We start from the raw sequence: 13,529 nt of genomic DNA, 5'->3' as shown, positions 1-13,529 counted from the left end.
CAATAACACCACGCAGGGTAATTAGGGGAAATATTGGGGCTGCCATAAGTGCGGCTGTATGAGATGTGCATTGTTTGGGTGTCCTTCACAAAAGAAAACAATTTAATTCGATCAAATGGGAGTCCATTATGATATTATATCTTACATCTGCAAAAATATGTAATTTATTGCCCTGACTGTGAACACTGCTTGGTTCCACTTATCACGAGCTCAAAGTGAGGGTTGCTGAATATATTGTTACATGTACAACCCAAGGTGAGAACTCAAAGAAATCACTTCCAAGGGCTTTCATGCATATTTTGGAGGTACACTGGGGGAACATTAGTGCCTTACAAGTCACTGGTATTAACCCTTTGCAATCCAATTTTGGATTCAGGGTTTCCTAGGGAGCTTTCTCTTTCTGCCATTATACAATGGCGCCATCTGCTGACTAGAGCCAGTACTACGGTATTGGACATGCTGGAGAGGCCCCCGACAACAGAGCGGCCAGTAATATACAGTAAGAATACCCTTCCAGACGTCTTCCAACATCGTAGCTGCACAGCTTTCCATCAGAATGTCTTCAGACGTCAGACAGTGGATTGGAAAGGATTAAATGTACAAAATATCAAAAAGTTTAGCATCCATAAGAGTAGCGTTATTTCCAAATTAGTAAAATTCCATCAGAAAAAATGTAGGACAAAAAAAATGACTCATCTTAGGGCTATGACTAAGGGCGGCAATCAGGCTTAAATGACTAAGAGTTATTTTTGTGTCCCGTGTTTTCCTGATGGAAAAAAACTGTCAACTGTGTGCTTGCAGAAATTGAGGCACTAATGGCCCCCACATTCCCAGTGGAGTTAAGTGCACATATGTGGTGAAGGTGTTGGTGTTTTTAACAATACTGTTGTTACTGATGAAGCATATTGTTTTCTGATCGAATTACAGGTAATAGTGTTCCTGCTTGGGTTTTCATCATGCACAAGTCGGGGCACTAGTGGCCCTAGCACTACTTGTGAAGTTCAGTGCGCAGGTCAGGCAAAGGTACTTGGGTACTAGCAATACTACTTGCTTTTGCGATTGCATTGGGGGAACTGTAGGTAACAGAATTCCTGCTTCGTTTTTTTCACACATATAAGGTAATTAAACTGAAGCTTTGGGTAATATGTGTGGCTTGTTTAAGCACAATCGATACCTGGTGTGCGGTATCCATGTTTGGATCAATATAGGATGTTTATATATTTCTAAGGCCCAATGCCCACGGACGGATTCTGCAGCAATGTCCTTCCATAGACATGCCATGTTAGAAGATTCTTCCCTGCCCACGAGCAGAAATCCATTGTGATTTTCCACTCGCAGGGAAGAATTGCAGCATGCTCTATCTTATGTGGAAAATCGCACGGACGGCTTCCTTTGCAGTCAGTGGAAGCCGTTCGATCCGCGGCAACTCCAAAATGTCAATTTTGAAATCGCCGCAAATTCGCGTCATCGCCGACGCGACGGCAGCATCATGCCCTGCACTGCGCATGCACGCAGGCCAAGACACTCGCTGAAGATCCGGACAGGTGAGCATAAGGTCTTTGGCTGACACGAGGTCTGATTCCGGCGCGAGATTTCGCAGTCGGAATCTGACCCGGCCATGGGCATGAGGCCAATGTCGTGCATTATCAATGATTGTTTATGGTTTTCATGTTATGCATGGATTACTACATCTTTGTTGCAGGTAGAGATGAGTGAGCGTACTCGGAAAAGCACTACTCGCTCGAGTAATTTGCTTTATCCGAGTATCGCTGTGCTCGTCCCTGAAGATTCGGGTGCCGACACGGAGCGGGGAGCTGCAGGGGAGAGTGGGGAGGAACGGAGGGGAGATCTTTCTCTCCCTCTCTCCCGCCCGCTCCCCCCTGCTCCCCGCTGCGACTCTACTGTCAGCCGCAGCGGCACCCGAATCTTCAGGGACGAGCACAGCGATACTCGGATAAAGCAAATTACTCGAGCGAGTAGTGCTTTTCCGAGTACGCTCGCTCATCTCTAGTTGCGGGGCATTTGTTAATGTATTTAGCTATTATGTAACAAATTTGAGGTGTTACTACGATGTTGGTAATTGCTCTATCATGTGACTTGTTAATTGATGTTCAAGTGTCTGTAATTATTTATTTGCTTTTTAAACTGCACGTTAATGGTTCACCTTTGCTACAACTAAGAATGCAGTTATGTGCCGGAAATGTGTTAGGAGGTTTTTGTAAGATAGATCATCTTTCACTTTTTTAATATTTATGAAATAAAGTGGCTTTTTAAAATTTTTCTGGGTCATTAGACGAGTTGGAATTACTTTCAAAGTTAGATTGATGATCATGCAACCATGAGTAAGGGTCATCCTCGGTGCAAAATATATAGGTTATAGGATACACTTGTTTCTAATGGATGTGCAGCTTTTTGCTGCTTTTAAGATGAATCAATAAAGTCTATTGTTTTATGATGCTGGAGATCCCGAGTGGAACTTTTTAGATAGGGTTAGCATCTCAGTAAATGACCTAACAACATTGAATGACCATTCTGGGCTTGAAAAGCAGAAATTAAGCATGTCAGTAAATATGCTATCAAAATGAGAGTGTTATCACACATTGGGATCTGTTAGGAGAGCTATAATCAGTGAGGTCAGCATAATCATGGGTGAGAAATGGCTGCTTATGAAGGGAGACCTACACCTGCTCCTCAAGAAAATGAAAAAAGTAAGGCAAGGCTATTGACTTATTGCCCGGAAATGCACCAGTAGTGTTGAGCGAATGTTTGCCACTGGATTTTGGCAAAAAAGTTTGGTTCAGTATGAATTAGTTTAAACGAATGAGAACTTCACCAATACCCCTAAAACTGGTGTATAAAACTGTCTATGAGCCATAAAAGTCTTCCTCTTGCATTGCTGAGATTCTAGGTTCACATCTGACAAAGGACAACATATGCATGGATGTTTGTGTTGTTTTCTGCAAGCATTCAAACAGACTCCACACTGATGTTGTCTTTGGTCAGATATGAACCTAGGACCCCAGTGCTCCAAGGCAGCAATGCTAACCATTGAGCGGAGTCAGAGGAATATTAGTAGGTTCAACTGAAATGAACTATTCAGGTTTGCACCAAACGTTCTGTGAAGTTCGACCTGAAACAAGGTTAGACTGTTTCAGTTCACTTAACACCAGCATTATTTCCTGTGTCCAATGGCTTTTTGAGTTCATGTACACATGGAAAGAGACAAAACAGGTTGACATTCTGATACAATGGCTTTTTCACTTCCATTTTCTGAAGTAGTCATAAACTGGTCAAGTAGATACACCGCTGCCAGTAAATGACTGAAGTGGTCATTCACTTGGTCACTTTTTACTGTGCTTGAAATGCCTCTTAAACACATGTAAATTGTATATTAGGTTTGGTTGAAGCTATACTATGCCAGTAAATGACTAGTTTTATACTCATGAAATCAAGTGCTTGATCAACGCATACTTTGGAAAGCCAATGCATCTCAACATGGTCAAGGATGCTGGGCAGAACATTATAGAAGAGACCAGTAGACCAAATCCTTTTACAGACAACCAACAAGCAAACTTACAGTTTACCCAGCATCACTTCAGAAAAACAGGAAATAAAGATAGGCCTACTGGAATGACAATAGCTAACCATTCAGGTAGGCCTATTGTTCATAATGTGGAGTATGAATATTTTCTGGGAGTCATGGCTGGAAAGACATGATGAGGTTGAAGTCACCACAGTGAAAATGAAATGTCAACAACATTAGAACATGGCCACAAAATGTGGTGCAATGAAGATGCTGTTAAATAAACCTTTATGTGCTCCTGTGTCAGTGAACAAGTGTGACTTATACTGTCCCTGAAATAGAAAAGTACAAAAAGTGTCCGGCTAATCAAGTAAATTCTACATGCCATTTTATAGAGGTTCTATGTAAGGCTAAATTCATGGGGGTCATTAACTGGACTTAACTTGTTCTTTTAGTGGATGATAGAGGTCACATGGTTTATAATAACCATGTCGTAGATTATTTAACTGTTTTTCTATAGACAGTCCATTGCCAAGCATCAAATGCTATACATTCCAATTATTTGATTTTTAATACAAGCACACAAAACTCTTTAACTACCTCATTAAAATAACAATCCCCTTAAATGGTCTGCTCACTGTATTCACTTTATTTGTAATAACTATTTTAGCCACATGATGTCAGCAGTGAGCACTTTCTCCAACACACAAAAAAATCACTGTAGATATGGAAATAGCAAATATATAAAATAATGCAATAATGCAGCGTCTCTAATAAGTCATTTGTACGTTTTGTAACTAGTTTACACCGTTATAGGTCTATATAGTTTTCAGCCTATGAATGTAGAAGAATTTCATTTATTCATATCAAGCAAATAATTTGCAAACTGAAGCAATTGAATCAGAAGGTATATTAAAAAGTTTCATACATTTTAATTTTACAATAATTAATTTTTAGAGATGAGTGAGCATGCTCAGTTAAGGCAGTTACTCGAGCAAGCATTGTTCTTCTCGAGTAACTGCATACTGGTCGGAGCAGATTCGGGGGGGGGGGGCGGCGGGGGGAAGCAGGGGGGACAGTGAGAGAGATCTCTCTCTCTCGCTCTCCCCCCCCCCCACTACTCCCCGGCGCCCCCCGCTCACCCCCGCCGCCCTCCCCAAATCTGCCCAGACCAGTATGCAGTTACTCGAGAAGAGCGATGCTCGCTCGAATAACTGCCTTAACCGAGCGTGCTCGCTCATCTTTATTAATTTTATTTTTGTCATAGGTTACATATGGTTGTCTACTTTACATGTATATAAATTATATCAGACATATAACTTGTTGTCTCAGAATCTGGTTGTACTCTTTTAAGTGGAATTATATGAGATTCTTTATAAGGCCTGTTATATAAGGAGATGAATAAAGTGTCCCCCCAGCTGTCCAGTATCAATCAGCTGCCGTTCAGGACACTAGTAAAGTGGACTGACATCCTTCCCCCTTGAATTTGCTCTGACTAGATGAGATAGATACATATTGTGATGTGGAGGCTGTAGCCTGTGAGACATTCTGTGTGCATCTCAGCATCCATTGTTATGTCAGGCCATGCAGTGGGATGAGACTACCTCAGTCCCACATGGTTTTGCAACACTGCGGTGTAGCTTGTAGGTGGAAGAGTTAAATGCTTTTAAGCATTCAGGAAAGCGGAATGCTTAAATACCTTTAAAGTAGACTTCAGCAAAGGCTGTTACACTCCCCCAGGGGTTCTCTGATGTCCTATAGGCCTTGCTGGACCAGAGCTAGCTAATGCTTACGTTAGGAGATAAGGACAGACACAGACTTCACATGCCAATGAGCTTCTCCGCCCCATTTCTTGAAGGTTCCAGCCAGAACTGATAACTTTTTGGAGCCAAAATTTAAACAAAGAAACCTAGCTCGAGACAAAGAATAAATGTAATTTGATGAGGATATTTTGCGAAATGTCGCATCACCACGAATAAGATGCAGGGACTCCCATCTTTGCGGGATGCTCAGGCACCCCAAACTGGGTATCTGGGACAGGATACACCTGAGGATACCTATGTGTAGACTCAAAGCGTAGATAAAATTATGACTAAAAATATGCCAGGCCTATATTCCCGATCAGTTAACCGCGTGTGAAGATATGACTGAAAATAGGGAATTATGATTTTCGGAGTTCCTACAAACCCAACCCTCCCTTCTCTGTGTGACCTCAGAGGGTTGGGGAGAAGGTGTGTACTGAAGGATCCTTTAAAAATTGGGACCCCATGGACCCCAAATTGTCAGCCCCTTGGAAGTCACGATAGACTCTTACTTTAATCCCTGTTATTTTACTGTCCGTTATATCATATGTAAGTCTCTGGCTGATTATCTTGTAACATCATTTTTGCATTTTTCTGTAAATAAGCACTGCTCCTTTTTAGAATTAAACTTTAAATTATTTAGTGAACCTCATCTGTGTTAATACGAAACCATATCTCTAAAGTTATACCTGTGGGTAATTTGCATTCAGGTCCAATGCCCATGAACATTGGTGGTGGCAGTGTGTATTGCATGAGCACTGTAGAGCTGTGTAGTGCGTTAGAATGGCCAGGTGCATGATTTCAGCTTTTGCTTTGCATGCGTGCAGGAGCCTGGGAAAGCTGGGTACAAATCAGCCGGTGTTCTCACGACTTCAAGCTTGCAATCTCAGCTATATTGGACACAGGGTTAGGTGGATTGCTGTAGAGTTGTGGCAGAAGGTGATGGTCACTCGTGTGGTTGACATGCAGAGTCTCAGAAAGTTGGGAACCAATCACTCCACAGTCTAAGCCATCCCCTCGCCACATGACAAAGCCTATGAACAAGGAATCATTCCCAAAACTTTATTCTTAATCTGATATTAATTAACACATCCTAAAACGTCAACATTCCACCTTCTCCTAAAAGTGCATGAAAGTCCAGGATAAATTAATTATTATTAGTTAAAGCCTTTGGTATATTGTTTGTCCCCCTATTTGATGGCCAAAATGGATATACAGATTAAGACTGATTGGGATCTCTATAGAGCCTGATTTGTATGAAAGCAGAGTCATAGTATATGGGTATTAGCCATCAGGGTGGGCTGGAAGCAGCTAAACAGCTGGGACTGACCTATATGCGGTATTGAAGTTGTTACAACACATTCTGACTCATACTGTCATATGCAAACCTGTTTTTCAGTTATTGAGGGAGGCAGGTTTATAATGGAAACAATGCCTGTGCCGCAGATCAAGTGCAGTATTCATTAGGGTATATAATAATGACCTACTAATAATTTGACATTGGGACTGGAGCCACAAATGGTGGAACTCTTGAAATATCTCAATCAAAAGACAGTCAATATTTAACTAATATTTGTCTTTGATTAACAGAGAGCTCAGTTTTTAGACTTGCACATTTTTGTGGCCAATGAGAGAGGATTTAAACTGAAAGAGAGAGTACATCAGTAAATGCTCTATTACGTGATGATTATGGAGGTTGCTATCTTGCCTGAACTGCAGTTAACAGCATTTAGAAATGAGTCAGCTCATGCCCATTGTGTCTATAGCCCAACCCATTGACCTCTAGGGGGCAGTGCTCTAGACATGCTCTATGACCTGTGCAGAGGTCATTGTGGAGGGAGGGGTGAAGTGGTGAACAAGAACCCAGCGATGTCTTTCAGTCTAAATGCTCTGCACGAGCGTTGCCGAACTTAGCGGTGACGTTAGTGCTCGTTACATCGTTTACCCAACTGTCGGCCCGTGTAGAAGGGACATTACATTGTAATCCTGCCTGTCATGAGATAACTGCTGAAATGTTTTCTCTACAGAACAGGAAGGGAAAGCCTATTGTTAGACTTAGTGGTCAGTGTGAAAATTGCAGAATCTTAGGATCTTTTTTAAACTCCAGACCACGACATTAAGAGTTAAATATAATCAACAAAAATTCTTTAAAAAATGTTTAACATAAAAACTTGATTTATTCAACCGGTCATTTTTTGATGACATAGTCTATTTAAAAGGTTTCCTTGTGAGAAGTCATTATGTAGCTAAAATTTTAAAACCATTTTAATACCCGTGGACCAAAAAAGAGGCACTGTGTCCCTTACAAATATCATCTTTTGAATCGGCGGATGGAAAGAAGTAATACAACACCAGAAAATACTGTATATCTTGTAGTATTCTGAATGTTGTTATGCTACATGCCCTTGCCAAGAATCGTATGTGGGTTCAACATCAAGCAGACTCTGAGCATGCACAATAGAACACCTGTGGGATATTATGGCAGCTAAAGAAACAGAGGATTTCACTCATTTAAAAACCATACTTAAACATTTCAAACGTTATCGTGGCTTTGGACCCCACCCTTTTGCATTCATTAAAGACTCATCGAAGATTGAAGTTATAGGCTTTCTTTGAGAAGAACCAGGGTGATATTTGCTAGTGCCTAAAGCATCTAGTCACAGAGGGGCAACCGTAGGAACAATTGGAGAGTTATTTTCTTTTTTAATCTTCCCAGAAGTGGACTCCTGTCTGTCTCTGGATCGGGAGGTTGGGGTAGGGTATACCGAGTTGTGCTGCAGATGCCACTGTCAAAGGGTCAGGAGGGATTCCATTAGGAATGAGCCACTGCAAGCTTGTTCTCCTGCCCTCTGCTGTCCAGACCAAGCAGCGTTGCTTCACTGGTTGGTGGACTGGTAGATCGATAGGTCAATCAGAGGTACGTGCTCCTCTGAAACAAAGTGTCTGTACTGCAGACTTGGAGAAGAGTTAACTTGTCTGGAGCATTGCTTCCTCACCACTGGGACACATCTGCTCACTGTCTGACGGCTAATGCCTGCATGTTCAGCGACTCTTTGCTTGCTGTGATATAAGGTTAGGTAGATAATCCTTGTCCATCATGGCCTATCAATTGTCCTCTGCTAGGGGGGTAGGCAGTGGAGTATGGCACAATATAAGTGAACTGCCAGGCAGAAGCCAGTCACCCGGGAACCAGGGCATCACTTGACCATTGATCTCACTAGGAAGGGATGAGAGCAGAGGGTTTGGTGTACTGGCTCTCCAGACTACTGTGCTCAGATATTAAGGGTGTAATATGATGTAAGGGTGTAAGATGGTGTAATTGAGGCGTAGTGAAAACTTCAGCAAAAATCTCATGTTGCAGCAGTACCTAATGTGGTTACAGTCAGAGCCGTAACTTAAGGCTCCTGGGCGCCAATGCAAAAGCTGTAACAGGGCCCCCAACCATAATGCTCTATTCATAGTACTAGGCGGTACTGGTGCATTATGTCTCCACCAGAACTAAAGGTGGAGACATGGGTTGGGCGGCCAGAGTGACAGGAAACACCCACGTAATGCCCTCATAGCACCTTACATGTCATTAGCACCCAGTTCTGCGCTGTGGTGGTCGGCTGTGTCGAGGACTGAGAGTTGCCCCATAGCAGCTGACATCTGAGCAGCACTGCCTTCTGCGCTGCGGTGCTTGGCTCTGGCAAGCATTGACAGCTGTCGCGCAGCCGGAGTGCCTTTAACTATATGGAGGACAACAGAGGCGCTTCTAGGACATTTACTAAATTATTTATTAGTTAAATAGTTATCATTAGACCACTGAACTTTGTAACAACCAATCAGTAGCTTCTTTTCTTACTTGTGGCCGGAGCAAAATATAGGTGGATTGAGACTGGGACTGGTTGCTATAAAGCTACAAGAGCAAGGAGTCAGGGAATGATGTCATGGGGACACGTCGGAATTTTCAAATCATTCTGCATATTCCTCCTTAAAGGGGTTGTCTCGCGAAAGCAAGTGGGGTTAAGCACTTCTGTATGGCCATATTAATGCACTTTGTAATATACATCGTGCATTAAATATGAGCCATACAGAAGTTATTCACTTACCTTCCCTGCGCTGGCGTCCCCGTCTCCATGGCTCCGTCTAACTTCAGCGTCTAATCGCCCTGATTGGCTGGAATCGGCACACGTGACTGGGCGGAGCTACGCGATGACGCGTAGAAGGGGGCGGAGCCAGAACACCGCTGCTGCCGGGCAGACCCGAAGGCAGAAGACCCTTCTGCGCAAGCGCGTCTAATCGGGCAATTAGACGCTGAAGTTAGACGGAGCCATGGAGACGGGGACGCCAGCGCAGGGAAGGTAAGTGAATAACTTCTGTATGGCTCATATTTAATGCACGATGTATATTACAAAGTGCATTAATATGGCCATACAGAAGTGCTTAACCCCACTTGCTTTCGCGAGACAACCCCTTTAACACTAACTATGATTTTGTAATATATCCATGATACAGTAAGGGTAGAAAGCAGACATATAAATTAAGGAATAACGAGGGTGCATTGATTCCGTTCTCAAAGGCTTTTTATGACCTTTCCTTTCATCTAAATACATTTCCTAAACAATCAAATGCTAGACACACATGACTGCTCACATACATAAAACTCTAGTTTTTCCATATGTTTGTTTTTTTAAATTGATACAAATTGCATATCATTACCCAGGATAAGGTACACCATATGGCCTTATACACTTCCTGTAAAATATCTACTTTGAAGCAAATTTGAAGATATTTCAAAGTATAGAACCTTTTTAAACAAATGACTGACATTACAGATACTGTACGAGTGTATATGAAAAAGCTGTAAACAGGGCCAGATTATAGGGGGATAGAAGATGCAATATTCAACAGACATCCACTACCTAGGAACCTCCATCATCCAGTTCTCGGCAGCCCTTCTTAGATACTAAATACCAGCAGAAGCGAGTTATCAATAAATTGTATGACAATAATTAATCAATATGGAACTGCTACTGGGGAGGGCCCCATCAAACTCTGTTCAAACCCTAGTTGCAAATATAAAATTTTGGTTGTTAATAGTACAAATTTGTCCATGATATTAAACTTATCACTGCATATTATATTCAGCTTACCGGTGTGATGCTGTCTCTCATAGTTGGAGATCTCCCTTTCCTTGTGGTTGTGGTAGCCATGGTTGTTGTGGTCTCCATTATGGTTGTAGACATGTCAGCCAATAGTGTAGTCGCTGTAGTCTCTGTGGTCATGACTGATGGATTCTCACCAACAAGCATTAGATTGCCTTCTGTCCTGACATTGGGGTCACTCTCTGCAGCGAGGGACAGCACTTTTAGGCCATTATAATACAAGCCTGATATCTGGCCCTGGAATGGACGTCCTTGGTCCTTTCCTCCAACCTTGATGACCGCCTGGCTGTTGAAGATGGTGAGCTGCCGACCTAGTGAGTGACAGGAAAAAAGGTTCATCAAGTTCCATTGAAATGGTCAGTATTAGGTGATTATGTTCTATTGTATATTCAGCAGAGTCACTATACATATTAAATAATATCAAAATAAATTACACATCAACAGCAGTGTTACATGACATAGCCAGTTATGACATATCATAAAAAAGGGATGCATATTCTATTAGTGCTTTCTGATTTTCAGCAAGTATAATGTAAGTAAAAAATATCCAATTTCCAAACTTTTCTGGCGACCACTCTTGAGACTTGCAGACTATAACATACTGTACAGTCTTAATCACGTTGGCTTTGATTCAAGAATAGTCCCTTATCAATAACAAACCTAAAATATCTTGCACATAAGATATTCCAGAGCTAACGTTAGAGTAGCGCCACCTGCTGTTTCTATTTTTAGAGTCTTTCTATGTCAGGTCCACCTCAATAAATGTTCCAAGGTGGTCGCATCTACTGACATCAGAGAAGATACTGCAATGTATGCAGCAGGTAAGCGGCTGCCTCAGAAGTTATAACCCTAATATGCAGTCCTAAAAGCCCATTGATTTACATTGGGTCATTCAGGCATGCAATTTTGTTTTATGTGTGAAAACACGCAGCATGTCCTATCTTGGTGCATATTGCACCCATGGCTGTGGTGGTTAAAACTCATATTTGACTGTGTACTGCGTATTGCAACCCATGAAAAATATGCGTGTAATATGTAGCTCCCATACGCCCGTGTGAGTGAGCCCGTAGTGGCCAGGAATAGTGCTACAGAAGTAGCAGTGCTAATCACTTATTTACACTAGTGTTTGTTTTTGTAGTATAAATTTTGATTTTACCATAGAAATGAATACGATCCACTGACGAATCCATCACAAGTAGTTGTTTAGGCAAAAATATACAGGAACCGTACTTTGGGTGTGCCCTTAGTTTGTGCATTACGCTTACCAATCTTCATTGATTTCCTTCTGACTGAGATGCCAAGTAGTATGTGCAAAGTCCACACAGCTGTTTGGCCGGTCACGTTAGGAGGCACAGTATTTCAATCTATTAAGTTCCTTTCCCCAGTGTAATGGCTAATTTCACATGGGTGTAAGCACATTTCAGTCACGTAAATACACAGCATATTTACGCTACCAAAAATCGCTTACGCCCACGTATTTTGCCCACTCCCGTGTGCTTTTGTGGAAGGAAATACACTGCGTATTTGCACACACAAAAAAGAACGCAGACGGATCTATTGATATGCTGCGCAAATATGCAGTGAATATGCAGGTTTCCTGTGCAGTCACTGCATATTTGTGCGAGCCTATTCACTTCAATGGCGTATTGCAGTGTGTAATAAGCACTAAAATAGGGCATGTTGTATATGTTTTCATGCGATTACACATCTCATGAAAATATATACTTATGTAAACAAACCCATTGATGTTTGTGCTCCATCTGTACTGCACTTGGCTTCTGATACCCTCTTTGACACCAGCAAGCATTATTTCACCCTGCTTAACACCTATGAGACTTTCTGTAGCCATCACTAACCAGCTTTTTCTTACACTTTCCTTCCCTTTTTTTCCGTATGCACTTTTCAGCGAATTAACTATCTAAAAACATTAACTACCCAAAAACCAACACACGAAAGTCCTGGGTCCAAGAGTAGCAAGACTCTAGATGGAATTGCAGGGAATATTGGGTCTTATAGGTGAAATGTGCCATCCATTGTAACTCTATGGGTAACTTAGAACCAAATCCACTACAGCTTGTTGTTTGTCACTAACTGCTGATTTTACATAGGACTGCAAGTTTACCTTCTGCATTATCTTCACAACTAACATAATATTCAGAATAGTTTTATTCATAATATACTCATTATTTAAAAAAGAAGCTTTGGAAACAAAGGATTCATTGCAGAAGTGCTGTTATTACTGCTGCTGATAGCTATTTAAACCAAACAACAGAGCGACTGTTGGAGCGTGGAACCGTGTGCTGGATTTCAAGTGTGGTTGTTTTGAGTGCGTGTGACTTAAAATCAGGTGGACATTATTTTCTCTGCTTATTTTCATTTGTATTTATTTATTTGTATTATAGCTTATACATTTTAGCTATATTTGTCTTAATACATTGTGCCGACACATTATATTGGGAGATTGCACTGTTAAATTCAAAACACATATACTGTTACATTTAAAAAACACATAGAGTTTGGTACTGTGCTCAATCTCCAGTGCCTTGCACAGGTGACTAAGGGGCGGGGTTACGGTGGTTTCACACCTGCGTTGGGGATTCCGCTTTCCTGCTCCATTCGGATGGTAGTATGGGAGTGCAGGATGAGCAGTTAGCTGGGTGACAGTTAGGAAAAGGGGTAGAAGGAACAGTGTCAGGGAGGCTAGTCCTGTACTGGCATACCCCAACAAGTTGGCAAAGTTAACAGATGAGAGAGATGCCATTACAGGGTTAGCACTGCTGCAGCACCAAATGCCTTCTAACCTCCAGGGGAATGTCTACTCCAGTAAGAAGGGGAATAGCAGGGCAGGCTAAACAGATCCTGGTAGTAGGTGACTCAATTATTAGGACAGGGCAATCTGCCACAAAGACTAGGATCATCGAATGGTGTGTTGTCTTAACAGGGATGGGCTGCATCATAATACCGAGGCTGCTGGAGAAGAAGAGGGCTAGAAGGTTGGAGGAGTGTTTAAACTAAGGACTGGGGTGGAGGACAACCAGAGAGATTGAGGGGAAGATA

General features: G+C 41.9%; 1 protein-coding gene across 13 annotated transcripts in view; it reads right to left on the bottom strand.

Annotated features, from left to right (window-relative positions):
- NRXN2 (neurexin 2) overlaps positions 1-13,529 on the bottom strand; it is a 693,278-nt gene that overhangs the window by 100,908 nt on the left and 578,841 nt on the right. For all 13 annotated transcript variants that reach the window (XM_066582621.1, XM_066582619.1, XM_066582620.1 and 10 more), the window contains one exon: positions 10,461-10,783. In XM_066582621.1, coding sequence (XP_066438718.1) covers positions 10,461-10,783 — 323 coding nt within the window. The remainder of the gene's footprint in view (positions 1-10,460; positions 10,784-13,529) is intronic.

Source organism: Eleutherodactylus coqui, chromosome 11 (assembly GCF_035609145.1).
Source record: "Eleutherodactylus coqui strain aEleCoq1 chromosome 11, aEleCoq1.hap1, whole genome shotgun sequence".
Lineage (NCBI taxonomy): Eukaryota > Metazoa > Chordata > Amphibia > Anura > Eleutherodactylidae > Eleutherodactylus > Eleutherodactylus coqui.
The sequence above is the reverse complement of the archived record's forward strand: the minus strand, read 5'-3'. Positions and strand labels throughout refer to the sequence as shown.